Source organism: Brassica oleracea, chromosome C8, assembly GCF_000695525.1.
Source record: "Brassica oleracea var. oleracea cultivar TO1000 chromosome C8, BOL, whole genome shotgun sequence".
NCBI lineage: Eukaryota > Viridiplantae > Streptophyta > Magnoliopsida > Brassicales > Brassicaceae > Brassica > Brassica oleracea.
The window spans coordinates 15140838-15155716 of record NC_027755.1 but is presented as its reverse complement, the minus strand read 5'-3'; the positions used below and the strand labels follow the sequence as shown (position 1 = coordinate 15155716).

The 14879-nt window shown below is 32.5% G+C and overlaps 1 protein-coding gene and 1 non-coding gene across 2 annotated transcripts; both read right to left on the bottom strand.

Annotated features, from left to right (window-relative positions):
• Positions 1–646: 646 nt before the first annotated feature.
• On the bottom strand, positions 647–720 carry TRNAT-AGU. The gene has a single exon. It is a non-coding gene; the product is annotated as a tRNA-Thr (tRNA).
• Positions 721–10143: 9423 nt separating this feature from the next.
• On the bottom strand, positions 10144–10810 carry LOC106310467. The gene has a single exon (XM_013747700.1). It carries the CDS (start codon positions 10727–10729, stop codon positions 10346–10348), a length of 384 nt encoding a protein of 127 aa, XP_013603154.1. The 5' UTR covers positions 10730–10810; the 3' UTR covers positions 10144–10345.
• Between the last annotated feature and the right edge of the window lie 4069 nt (positions 10811–14879).

Sequence of the window (14879 nt, the reverse complement as noted above, 5' to 3'; positions counted from 1 at the left end):
TATATTCCGAGGATTTCATTTTCCGTCGGAATGTCCGTCAGAATATCGCTGTTTTCTTGTTGTGATTTCCGAGTCATCACTGCCTTTCATCTCTACTGAATTGAGAGATCTATTAACAAACTAATTAATAAATCAATGTGGGTGTCATGGCCGGTCCCAAACGGTAAAGGCAGCAACGCCGCTCCGCAAGGCGATGGAATATGAGACCCTTAGTACGATGCTTCTGACGGAGAAGCCCTTTAAGGCTCCTTCTACGTCTTCAGCTACCTTTTTTGTTTCTTTGTGACGTTTACTTTTAGGGTTATGCAACCATGATTGTTTTATGTTGCCCCTTGTCAAGTAATCGATTTCTTGGAGAGAAAATCGCGTCACGTTTAAATAAAGACATTCTAAATAACATCTATAGGTTCCTAACCGAGAGAAAAGAGTTAGAACTTAGAACAGAAGAACGAAGTTAGATTATGACAATTGGCAATGTGCGTAGGCAGTATTTATATGAAATATGGCGAAAACCCTAATTAATTCTGTGATTTGAAGCAAGATAATTAGAACATGGTCAATACTTTGTCAACCCAAACTAAGGAATGGGCCCGTGCAAAATGCGGTCCATAAAAGAGAAGAAAAATATAAAACCCAAAAATTATGAAGCTTTCATTGAGCGTTGAACTCAAGACCTCCCGCTTACTAAACGGGTGCTCTAACCAACTGAGCTATGAAAGCTAGCAACCACTTTTGTAACAAGTAGTAATCTTTTATATACGTAGGATATGACGCGGCTTCGTTGCATGCACCACCAACTCATGTTTGTTGATACAAGTTAGTCTGGTTCTCTCATTCCACTCCGTGAAACATGCCATTCTACGTCAGTTCTTCACTATTTGGCATTGGCTCTGCTGTGGAATATTAGGTGCAAAAATAATTCCAGACATGTTTTTTTTCCATCTTTACTCCTCGCTAAGCTATGCACCTTACTTATTTCTTTGATAAAGATATACGCGGACAAAATTTTGAAATAGACCGAAAGGCTTTAAAAAATCTACTACAACCTAAATTAATCTGTATATATGGACCTCTGTCATATGAATTACTTTAACAACCTTAATGAATTAATTTTTAAAAAAAAATTATATTCGCGTGCGTAGGTTATCTCCATCGTGTTCTTTCTATCTCCACCATGATTCAAGTTTCTGTCAAGCTGCTTTCTACCAAAATCTGCTGTCTTATCTACACCAAGACCCTGCTTCTACTGCGTCTTTAAACAATTTCGACCACCAATCTAAACTGTTGCAGATCTTCTTCCTAGTGGTCTCAAATGGCATTCAAGCTCGCCGTTTGTCACCGCAATCTTTTTCCACCATAGCAATACACATCGTTTTTTATCAGAACCGCCACGCTCATCGTCGTGGTCGTCATCGATTCGCGACGTCAACCGCGATCTCGAGCTTCTCTACTGGCCAAGTTGTTCATATTTATGTTTAGGTCCTTCAGCTTTTTTTTTTTGTTTTTTTCTTGTTTTTGAAATAAACTATTAAATTGTGATTATTTCTCCATGAATCTACCCCAAAAATATCAATTGTATATTTCAGTCATTCTTCACAATTGCATGAATGGTCCATTATCTTTTGGTTGTTTTCATTTTCGTCCCCAAACTTTCAAACTAAATAAAGTTCTCTTTGATTTCTCCCCAAAATTATCGATCGTGCACTACAACACTATTAATGCAATTGCACACATAGATGAATTTTAAATTTGATCTATTTTATTTGAGAATTTTCATATTTTTGTTAAATTATTACATTACACTCTTAATTATACATTATATACATTATACTTTAAGGTTTGTTAGCTATATTAGCTTAAACAAACATCAAACATATTTTTACAAAGTTATGGTGTGAAAATATTGGTAAACCCTTTAAACTAGACATATAAAAAATTGATATATTTTTATTATATATTAGACGACTATTACTGGTACAACTTTTACATTTCAAAAATTGATAAAACCAATTTGGTATTCCACACAAGAAAAACAATCAAATATCCCAATTGGTTTGTACTCAAAAAGTTTCTCTTACTTTATTTGTAGTTTTAGAAAAAATATGAAAATTATTACACAATTCTATAAGTTTAATGATCTAGCTTATTTTTTTGAGGTTTGTTAACTTGATTGTCAATATAATTTTTGGAAAACATGCATGAAGTATATTTTTAGAAAATTGTTGATTTTATTGTAATCGGACAATGACATGTAAACATAAATAAGTGGTACAACTGAGGTAAGTTTAATTTTTTTATGTGGTATCACTAGTTTTTTCGAATTCATTGCCAAATTACAACTATGTACAAACCGATACAACTCAAAAACTAGTACAACTATATACAAACTGATACAACTTAAATATTAGTACAACTATGTTATTTCATTTTGTATTGTGCATCACATTTTAAATGTGTATCATATTTTAAACATTATGGTTGAACAACATGTTAGTATGTTGCCTTAGTTGTACTAGTTGTACTAAATGTAGAGTAGTTGAACTAGTACACATGGTACAACTTTGTCATTTTAGAAATTTTATAATCACATTGTATATTTCAAATGATAAAATAATTAAATGACGAAACTAGTACGTGGTTAGAATAATCTTTCCTATTTAAAAAAAAAACATTGACAATTTTTTTGATATAGTTACACTATCACATATGGTTACATGATAATAACTTATACTTTAGGTTTGTTTATTTGGTTGTCCACATTATTTTTGAAAACATACAACAAAAGTAATTTAAAAGGTATGTAACATATTGTAATTTTTATGTGGTACAACTAAAGCAACATAGTAACACATAGTTAAACTAGTTGTATTATTGTTAAACCTATTGTACCAGTGAGACTAATACTACTGTAGATAAACTAGTAATATTATTGTAGTCATACTACTCATTTGTCAAAACATACAATACAACTTAAGTGTAAAAATATACTACACGTCTTTAAACTACAATAAATCTGAAACAAAGAGTAAGTGGTTCAAACACAAGTCAAAATCCAACCATGAATGCTTGTGCATTCTCTTCACCTTCGTGATGGCTTCTTTATCATTTTTTGCAAAATATAATTTTGAATCCTCTTCTACTGCAACCTTTTGGCTCCGCAAATGCCTTCTTTGGTTTCGAGAGCAAAAAATAAAGATGATTTTTTTTCAAAAATAATACAACTAGTACAACTAATACAACTAATACAACTAATAACTATTAAAACAAATATTTTCATATTAAATTTTACAACTAGTACAACTAATACAACATATTACAGTGTTATACATAATATTATATTTCAAAGAAAAGATAAATATAATATTATAGAAAAATAAACTAATCACAACATATTACAAGTTTAACCACACAATGAATAATAGTTGTGGTGGATGAGGTTTACAAACACTATTCATAGATTTGGTGGCTAGGGTTCAGAGCTAAACTTTCTCTTTTAAAGTCGAGGTTTTGTGGCAGCGGGATCCATTTGTGGGGGGTCTTGACGAATCAAGAGATGGATCTGTGGTCTGATCTTGGACACATCAGCTTTGATAAAACTACGTTCAGATTTATCCGCCACCGTTATCCATCGAGTGGGAAGTTCTGTTTCTCTTGTCAACTGTACAACTAGTATAGCTAATATAACTAATAAAATTGTATAGTTCAAATGTACAACTAATACAACTGTACAACTGGTATAACTAGTACAATTGGTATAACTGGATAAATAGTACAACTGGTATAACTAATAAAATTAATTCTTAATATTAAAAATTTAAATGAACATGAGCTTGGTTTTGGATATATGGGTTTGGGTCCGGATGTACATGGTTGAATTGGTAAATAATTTAAAGTTTTCAGGTTTTAAGGCCATTATGCTCATTTTTATATTAAATTTAATTCAAAAAGAAATTAAAAGTGAAAGAGGTCCAAAATAGATTTTTTGATATCCAAGTGGGTCATTATAGCATTTGTTCCGATATAGGCTCTGTTTTATTATTGAACAAGACTTAGGTTCACCCCTAGGGTGAACCTTTAAATTCACATCTCTTCTTATTACCAATCAAAATACCACCTATATTAATAATAAAATAGATTAATTTTATTTAAAAAAATCTGAAATAATTGAAAAAAAATAATAACGCCAATTTTAATGATACTAACGCCACAAACTAAACCCTAAACTTTAAATCTATACCCTAAACCCTAAATCCAAATCTTAAACCCTAAACCCAAACCCTATATCCTAAACCCAAATCCTAAACCCAAATCCTAAACCCTAAACCCAAACCGTAAACCCTAAACCCAAACTCTATATCCTAAACTCAATTCATAGACTCTAAACTCAAACCATATATCCAAACCTAATCCCTACACCCTAAATTCAAATCGTAAACCCTGAACTCAAATCCTATATCCTAAAGGTTTGGGTTAATGTTGATGTTGTTTCTTTAGGGTTTAAGATTTGGGTTTAGAGTCTAGGTTTGAGTTTAGGATCTAGGGTTTGAGTTTAAGGTCTAGGGTTTGGGTTTAGAGTGTACGGTTTGGGTTTATGGTGTAAGATTTGAGTTTAATATATAGGGTTTGGGTTTAGGGTTTAGAGTTTGAATTTAGAATTTAGGGTTTAGGGTTTAGATTTAAGGTTTAGGGTTTAGAATTTAAGATTTAAGGTTTAGTTAATGGCGTTAGCGTCATTAAAATGAGCTTCATTATTTTTTTTCAATTATTTTAGATTTTTTTTTGAAAAAATAATATATTTTATTATTAATTTATATAGCATTTTGATTGGTAATAAGAGGGGAGGTGAATTTAAAGGTTCACCTTAGGGGTGAACCTAAGTTTTGTTCTTTATTATTCTTCGAAAGCTTTACTATGGTTTTTTTCAAGGTAAAGTGGTAAACCTTAACATTGGATACAGCTTAGACTTTGAAAATTTTTTTGTTGAATAATAATTTTTTCTTTCCCAAATAACAAATGAATGATGTCGTGTATTTTCATTTGTGTTTGAAAACAAACAAAAAGATTGAATTTCTATTAAAAAAAATCTAAGATTTATCTTTAAAATAGATTCACTTTTACAAACACTAATTGATGAAGTTCTCATTCAACTTGTGAACTAATAAAGTTGGAATCGGTAAACTAAAAGAAGAAAATTAGTTAGTAGATTATTTGAATGCAGGTTTGTGGAAAGGAATAATGAAATGATATAATTTATAATCCTGTAATTATCAACCTTTCTTAAATCTTTTCAAGTTCTTAATGAACCTTATGTTTGGGAGTGTTGTGACAACATCCTTACTTTGATCAGACTCAGCTAGCGTGGATATATTACTAGTTCCGGGATCAAAATGTGAGGTTAATGTTTCTTGGTTCACTTTGGTGATCGCTTGGATCTGAGAGTCGACGCGATTTATCCCTGCTTTTGCCTTCGGGGCTGGTAGTTTTTGCGGCGCTGATCCAAATGCCTTTCTCTTTCAGATTGGCTCATAAACTGTCTTCTTTCTCTATCTTTAAGACGTCTCCTTTCCCTTTCTTGTTCCTACCTAGATTCTGCTAACTCTTCTTCCATTATCTATCCTAAATTAAATTTTCTCTTATGTTTGTTTTATTAAAAAAATGATTGCATGTTTTTATCTTATGTTAAAACCGGTTCAGAAGATTAGCTGAAACAAATCACAGATTGTTAATGTATTATCGTTCAGTTAAATTAGATGATATGATGTTAATGTTGATCGTGTGTAGTCTAAAAATTTAATTACTACCGGTTTGTTTATATTTAATCAGTTTGTTTCTATTGTGATGTTTAATTGGTTAGAGTAATCAGGATATTATTATTATAACATATGATATAAGTCAGTTTTATTAAGATCATGTAAAACTTAAATGATAATTTTTTTTATCAGTAGATAAAAACGAGACTATAATTTAATAGATTAGATTATCTTATTATATAAAGTAGAGTTATCTCTCTCCAGGACGCGCCACCTCAGCAGATAGCTCAGAAAGTCAAGCTCTGTGAACGTGACACCTGTCCCAACTTACAAAACTCACCGTTTCACTACAGTGCGTTTCTTATTGCATCTACTCTGCTTTCTTGTTTGGGCTTCGAAAGATATATGAACGGTATTCTAATATATTACTGGAGCCCACCAGTCTTCGTCTTCAACTCTTTCTCTACTATCCTCTGCCTAGGGTTGCATAACGACTATTTTTCCACAGAGTTTAAAGCTCCGGTTGCCTTAGGTGATCGATTATCTCCGAAAAACCTCTGGTTGACAGGTTGGGTCAAGTCTTCAACTGTTGGGTTCCAATGTTGAAACGCTTGAAGTTCTTCTTTACACGCTATGAAAGCGGCACCTTTACGGAACTCCCCTTCATGCAATCATTGTCATTAAAGCTGTAATTAACTCCCTCTCTCCACTACTTCCACGATTTATCATTCAATGAATCACCTACTCTCTTTGGTTCTCTGAATCTACATATATAAATAGGTGAATTTGCCTTCGTCAAATGCATCATTCCATTCCTCCCAATCATACTAATCCAAAACTTCTGCATATTAGAATGATGATTTCCTCTCTCATCCTCGCTGATTTGGGTGTTGTAGCAATTCCGGTGAGCAACCACAAGATCATCTTCCAGTTGCTTGCAGAGTTTAAACTTTCCAAAACTTGAGACAAATTAAATCTATTATGGATGCATCTTAGCAAGGAGAAGCTAACTGGAAGTTCCATACTGTATTTATGATCATTCAGGTTAGATAAATCTATCATCTTCAAGGTTTGGCATATCTAAGCAGAAGTTCAAAGTGAAGAAGCATTTGAATAGGCTGAACAAACCTGTCGTCTAGATCATTCAGGTTAGATAAATCTATCATCTTATTCTTTTTGAGTATTTTTTTTCTGCTTGAGTTGATTTTGGAACGTATCATAATCTCATGATTCTTGCTTTCTCTCTCATACTACACTACACATGATGATTTATTATACCTTTTGTTTTGTTTATTTTGTTATAATTGACCAAGTTCATATTGTGTCTAGATTTTTTTTTAAAAAATGGTTTATAACTTTTGGATGTGATTAACAGCTCCAGATGATGATGGAACTGCATGTGTTCCTATCACAAAACAACCAGCTTCTGATAATCCTTTCCTCAAAAATCACAAGATTCAGGTACATGAATACATCATTTACTTAGATTTTATTTGGGCTTTTTATTTATGTTCTAAGTGCTGATGTTTAGTTTACTTTACTTGCAGTTTCATCTTTAGATGAAGCCTAACTACTATCCAGAGAGATTCTTTGATGACAACAAAGTGTCTTCTACAAAGTCAGGAAAAGAAGACATATATATCCCTCAGTTATGACATCAGTATGGTAAATGTTTCGAAGGAACCATTCCCATGAGGAGGACAAAGGAAGATGATTTCTTGAGAGCAAGTTCATTCAAAAGATATGGCAAGAAGAAGGAATGAACTCTCTCATTTCCTAAATCTGCTGAACCTGACCTCATTAACCAAAGAGGTCACCAGATGAGCAAAGTTTTTTTTTTTTTGGTTTCTTGATCTCATTTGTATTTTTTATTTCGATTTCTTGAACTGTAGCATGAGCATGACATAACTTATGTGGACGTGGATAAGAACTATGGAGCTAAAGCAACTACAAATGCGTGGGAGCCAAAGATAAAGATAAATAAGCAGAACGAGTTCATCTTCTCACAAATATGGCTCCTGAGTGACTTATTCGGACAATATCTTATTAGCATAGAAGCTGGTTGGCAGGTATACTCAGATGTGAATATGATTTTGTTTCTTATGTCCTGTATAATGATTTGTGTTTGCTTTACTACAAGTTAGCCGAATCTATATGGTGACAATAACACAAGACTATCACTTACTGGACTGTAAATTCCTGAGATTACCGTCTAATCAAATTCTTATGGTCATGTGCTTCTCTTCACTATAAGCTAACTGAGTGTACCTTCCAACCACCGTTTACTCATCTCTATTAATAAACGGCTCACATGGAATTCTCTCAGTTCTTATTTCTATATTCAAACACATGTTTATTTTTGGATATTGTTTGCTGTCTATTTTTCACATGTGCAACTGCAAAGTACTTCTTAACCTCCTCATTGAAGTGCCTTTAGATGTTATATATGGATTCATTTTTTATAATTTGCTTATGGATCCTCACAACACAGGTCCAAATCTCCATGTCTGTTCCTAGAGTTGTTAAGTCATCCCAAATATTTTACTCCTTTCCGCTATTTCCAAATCCTAGCCATAGTTTAAATTGGTTAGCAGTTAATTCAATTATAAATTGTTACATAAAGTACATAACCTTAATTATATCTATAATAAAACCAGTGTAAAAAATTATACTTTGAAGGCTAAACTATAATATTTGTTTTGAAAAGTCCTAATTATTTTGGTTGATATGGTTTATTTGATAATTTAAAAATGTGTAAATCTTTAAACAATAATGTGTTATGTTTTAAGTTGATTAAAAATGCTAGGTAAAGTTTACTTTTTACATAATTTAAAATAATAGATTTCAAAGAGAAATTAAAAAAAGGAAAAAATATATTAAAACATATAAAAGAGAAAAAACTTATATGATGAATCTCTACCGCAATTCTGAATAATATCAGTATTGAAAAACGTAAAATAATGACATAATAAAATGATTTTTAGTTAGTTAAACATATGTCTTTAAAATAAAATAACAAAATCGAATAATAAATATATTTTAAAATTATTTTCAAATTGAGAATAAATAAAAGAATGTTCTTTACTTCCCGCCCATAGGACGGGTCTATCCTAGTGTATGAATATACATATTTTCCAATTAACGTTTAGCCAGGGCCGGCTGAAGTGGTGGGGCCAGCAGGGCGACCGCCCAGGGTCCATGCACAAAAAGGGTCTATAATTTTTTTAATTTTTTGTAGCATTAAATTATTTTAGGTTTTAAAGATAATCATTAGAGTTTAAATCTCCGCATGGTCGATTGAAAATGGGTAACGGGTTTGAATAAAAGTTTTTTAAATTTCTCAATTTTAGGCTTTAAAAATATGTTTTCTTGTTTTGTACATGGTCATAAGAAATAAATTATATATGATGGTTCTAGAGCTAAACCAAAACCATATTGTTATTTGGTCATTCACTTATTTGTTAACACGCTTTCATCAAAAATCATTGTATGCTTGAAGGTGGTCACGAAGAAAACTCAACAGATTCCTAAATATAGTTCAACTTATATCTATTTTTCTTAATATGTTTTTGTTTCTTAAATACAGTTCAACATATATTTGCTGGTCTTTTCCAGCTTTGTTTTTTTCTTTTGGACGTTCGATTCCTATTCCTAAGTGTTATTTTTCTTTTTATTTGATTTTTTTATTCAATCACACAAAAAGTGCTTCAAGTAGATTTGTGAAAAGCTTAAGTGCTGATTAAAATTCGGGTTTGATCATATGAATAACGTTTCTTAGTCAAATGATTTAGTTTCTGTTGGTTTTAGATTACGACATTAGTTATTTCAGTGAGCATAATAAGATGTTACACATTTGTTTTGCTTGTTTTGATTAACACAATTGTTTTATTTTGTTGCAATAAGCCATATTTTTCTTGCTTTACGGAGACAAGAATAAAATTTCACCCCAGGGCCTAAGAAGAGTTTAAGCCGGCCCTGCGTTTAGCTATGATCGAATGGCCTTTTAGTTTCTATCTATCTATTACTCATTGTTACTGACATATATAAGAGTTAAAGAGTACTGACTCAAATACATGCAAATAAGTTTAGATTGTGACTGACAACTTTTAATGCCATGACTTGTATTATAAATTATTTATTTATTAAAAATTAAAAACCAAAAGAGGGTCTGATCATGCGCAAGCGGAGACCAAAGAAGTCGAGTTTCAAGTAAATGTACGGAGGTTTGGCTGAACATAAGTTATAATTATATATATAAATTACAAAGACGGAACATTTACAGGGATACGTATAAGTAGATCAACTGAAGGAATGATGGTAACCATCCAAAAACATGATACAATCATACAGTAATTAATAACTTAATGAGTACGTAGATCGTTATCGTTGTAATAAGATATATATCACAAGAATTAGCTCTGAAACATGTAACACTGTATATGATTGCATTTGAACATACATATCATTACCACCTACAAGACGCCTTTTTCGCTAAGAGCTACAAGACTCCTTATAAGAGCATACCGACCAGAAAAGGTTATACACACATTTGTATAAATTAAAAGCAAAAAGACTTGAGGAGAAACTTTATGAACTTAGAGACGCAGAGACGTATCAACATCGTCGTATCGATCAGTCCCAACCACCTTCTTCTTGTCGTCTTTATTTGGCCAGTGATGATAAAAGCTAGGCTTTTCAGTGGAATCAGAGGTGGAGATAGGGCATAAGGAGAGGGAGAGGAGCTGCTGTGACGAGGATGTTTGAGAGTTTAGAGGTAGAAACTGGAAGAAATCAAAACTCGCGGGTTGGGTGTAATATTGTAAGATATTGTTGTCTTGGTGGTTAGCTTTAGGGTTAAGGAGCTCTCGCTCAGCTCTTAACTCTCGCGTTCTCTGAAGTTGTCTGAATCTTTCTTGAAGCAACACGATTGAAGACTGGATTACCATTTGTTCCTTTCGGTCTCTTGCTACTGAACTCATGACGTACACGGCATAATATGAGTCGTGAAGAGTGTGTTGCTATAGGGTTTGGGGTCATGTTACGTATGTTGTGTTATATATGGAAGAAAAGGGGCGATATATTCTTATTATTTAATCTGCATGAGAATATAATTAAAAATATAGGGTTGTTGAATATTTAGATGAAATTCCGAAAGGAAGAGAATCATGAGTAAAGCAGGAAGAGAACAAGAGGAAGACGGCAAAAAGGACATTCTAAGAGCATCTACAACCCATAACACTATTTTAGTGTCAAAACTATACTATTTTGGTGTAGTTTCAACACTAAAAAAATGTTCTTGTCCAACCACAACACTAAACTTCACACTAAAAGTTATTTTATAATATTATATGTATTTAACTTTTTATTTGTCATTTATTTAATTGTACAATTTATTAATAAAATAAATGAATAGTGTTTTAGTTGAGTGAATAGTGTTATAGTATGGTGAATAGTGCCACACCAAATATGGTATAAAATTATAGTGTGACACTAAAATGGTGTGATTTTTGCAGTTGGGTTGGATCGAAGGTTTTAGTGTCAAAATCACACTAAAATAGTGTTTTGGAGTTGTGTTGGAGATTTGCATATTTGAATTTCTTTTTTACGGCAACAAAAGATAAACAGTTGGCCAAAGTAGAAGATGGTTGTGAGAAAAATGACAAGAAGAATGTTTAAAGGGAAGCACATGGATTTTGTTTGGGTGATTATTATTGTTGAGTGATATAAACCCCCTTTATTCATGCGTCCCCCTAAGGGCTCTTTTCTAATGGAAACTTTATTATTTCTCACTAATCTAGACTATATAAAATCGTCTTGCTAATAATGCTTGAATTGAATCTAGATTATATATATGTATTGTTAATGCTTGAATCTATCTTATACAGGGTTATTGGTTGTTGTATTTTAATGGATTTGAAAATCTGAACTAAATCTAGTGTTATTGGTTCTATGATTTTCAAATCTGTATTAAAATCATGTGTTATTGGTTTAATGATTCATAAATTCTATATCAAATCAAGTGTTATTCAATCGTACGGATTTACTAATATATTTGATTTAATAATGGATTTGAATGGATTTGTTTGGATTTTTTAGTTAAAAATACAAATACTCAAATCTGAGGGAAAACCTCCGGATTTGCATATTTTACTTGGATTTATAAATACTATATGGATTTCTAAATCAATCAAAATATATAAACCAATAATACCTTCAGTTGTGGATTGTCAAGGTAAAATACCAAAAAACCTTGCATATGTAATGCAAGGAGAATCAATGCTTAACCATTAATAATAAGAAGACTAATTAAAAGGTTATATACTGATATACATATATATATATATATTCATATCTTCTGTATTTAAGAAACACATATGAGATTATACTATTCCTGGGCAATGAGTGAATAAGTAACGAGAGTGAGTGACAAAAGGGTTTAGGAGAGATTTTGGTGGCTTGCGAGATGGTGAAATGGAGCCACTTATTTCTCTACATCAAATCTTCACGGTGGAGTTAAAGTTATATTACTGGCATAGAATTTAAATTGAAACACATTTTCAAGAGAAGTGTCCAAAGTTGTTAGTGATTTCTATAAATTAGTTGATCCACTTTTATATTTAACTTCTTATGATTTGGCAAGTAGTGTATTGGAAAAAAAAGACAAAACGAGTTCAAGAGTAGGGAATAATGATATCAGCATATAATAGGATGTGTTTTAAATTAATAAACTAGATTCGACCGGAGTTTAAAAAGGCGAGTATATTTTTTTTACATTTTTTTAGAAATTTAATTTTTATATTTGTGTTTTTAGTCATATTTGTGTTTTTCTTTGTATGATACTTCTCTTAAATAATTAATAAAAAGTTTTAATAATTGTATTAAAATAGTTAAAGTACACCTATATCAATAGGTCATGTTCTTGTTTTAATAGAATAGATTATTGTGAAAAAACTAGTTTTTACTCAAAGAAAGAGACAAAGACTTTCCATCTCGATCTCCTCGTTTTATCTCTCGATCGAAATTAGCTTAAGAGCACCCTCAACGCGGGATGCAAGGAGGGTTTTTAGGGGAAAAGGTGGTGTGTGGCCCACCAAAAAGGGAGAGACGGTTGTCTCCTGTCACGAAATAAGCAACGTATTTTGCATTGTTTTGCGGGTCCCACTGACACGTGACGGCCCGCGATTGGTTCATTTTTAATTTTTTTTTTAAAAAAAATAGGAAATCCAAGTTGAGTATTTGCATTGAAGGTGCTCTAACTTCCCTTCCCATGATGAAAAGCATCCATGCAAATATACTCAGCAGAGCCAATCTTGATATTTTGGAGACTATAAGCTAAAAAAAAAGCCAAGGGTGGATTCAATCCCAACTCATTTTAAATTGATAAGATACCACTAAACCAAATTGATTAAAAACACTTTTATTTTTTGATTGATTAAATATTTATTTTAACTGCGGTTGGAAGTCCATACTTATTTTGCTTTGGGCAAGAGCCGAGACAGACTCAAGGTAAGTAAGAATTGCTATTTTATCATGTCACAATGTAAAATGTAAATTTATAGAGCTGTGGCAAACTTATATATCCACCGCCTAATGATCACCGATAAGTCTTCATTTTGATTAATTAGATTAATCTGGAAAGTTTGATTAGTAGCAATCTCTCACAAAAGAAGCGAGACAGTATAGAGCGGGGGTTGAACAGGGAGAAGTGGACATGGGGATGTAAAGTCTGAAAGGCACTTCAAAAGTGGTGGGGGCAAATGTTTGTCGGGAAGTAATTGGAATGTAATGGCATGCATACACCAAAGCTGAAGATGCTATACGACGTTTAGGGTTTGGATTTACATCGTTTTCTCTCTTTATTGTTTCAGCTTTGGTATCTGCGAACTTATGGATAGTGCTCTGATATGATGATAAACCCAATTAGATAGAGATGACTAACATAATTATAGTTAAGTGGGATCGGATGAGACAAAACATAAAATGTCTTTAGGTTAGTTGAGAGAGATTAGTGACAAGGCGTGCCAATTTCTTTTACTCCCATTACAACTACTCCATGTAAAAATAATTAATCAACGGACGAAACCTCACTGTACTGCAGTTAATAATAAAATGTTTTATATATATAATTATTTATATGTTTTTAATACTATTAAAATCACCCTCATGTTACCATTCAAACCCTTATTTTTATTTTCCCCTATATTTGGTGAAAATGATAGAATCATTACTTAATTTCCAACGAATGAATGATATTCAAGATTGAGAAGATATAGCTCTAGTGAGCACTGTGAATTTTTTCATAGCTTAAGAGTCAAGATTGTATCCGCCTTTAAAACTGTATAATTGTTTGTATAACGATTATAAACTCTCCTTTTGTGCACAAATTTCATTAAATCAAGACTAAGGTGTTCCAATGATTACAATCAGAGGTATGCTCGACAGTAAAATAAACAACAAAGACAATAAAACAGTAAAACATGGGATGGAAGTGTTACAAGGAGAGACTAGCTCAAAGTAGAGAGATCCGCAGATAATCTTCACTTGAATCCTTGAAACCACAGCTCGGAAGAGCTTCAAATAGTCTGAAAAGACGTTGAAATACCCTAGTGAAAGGGATTGAAAGAGGGATGGGAAGAGATAAACAACAAAAACAATAAAGCAGTAAAACATGGGATAGAAGTGCTACAAGGAGAGACTAGCTCAAAGTAGAGAGATCCACAGATAATCTTCACTTGAATCCTTGAAACCACAGCTCGGAAGAGCTTCAAATAGTCTGAAAAGACGCTGAAATGCCCTAGTGAAAGGGATTGAAAGAGGGATGGGAAGCCGATAGAGGCTAAGTAACCCGTCAAACGAAAGAGACTAGCTCTACAACCGTCTATGTTGTCCTGAGAGACTAGGTGAATCCCAAAAGGTCCGGGTAGCAAAAAGATCTGTAAGCGAAATGATAAGGCGGTTGAAACTCTTTTCACCTCAGATTCCATTGGTGAATTTGACGCTGAATCCAGCATAATGGCTGGCAAAGTCAGAGGGTGTTGTCGGAAGAAGCCCTGAAATTGAGGTTTTAGACGCCTACAACTGAAGCCACCAAGAAAACTTTCTGAAGAGACTATGTGAATCTCGAATAAG

Bases quoted from the DNA above. Each gene is read 5' to 3' on its own strand.
- LOC106310467 (XM_013747700.1), bottom strand. From the start codon at position 10,729: ATGAGTTCAGTAGCAAGAGACCGAAAGGAACAAATGGTAATCCAGTCT.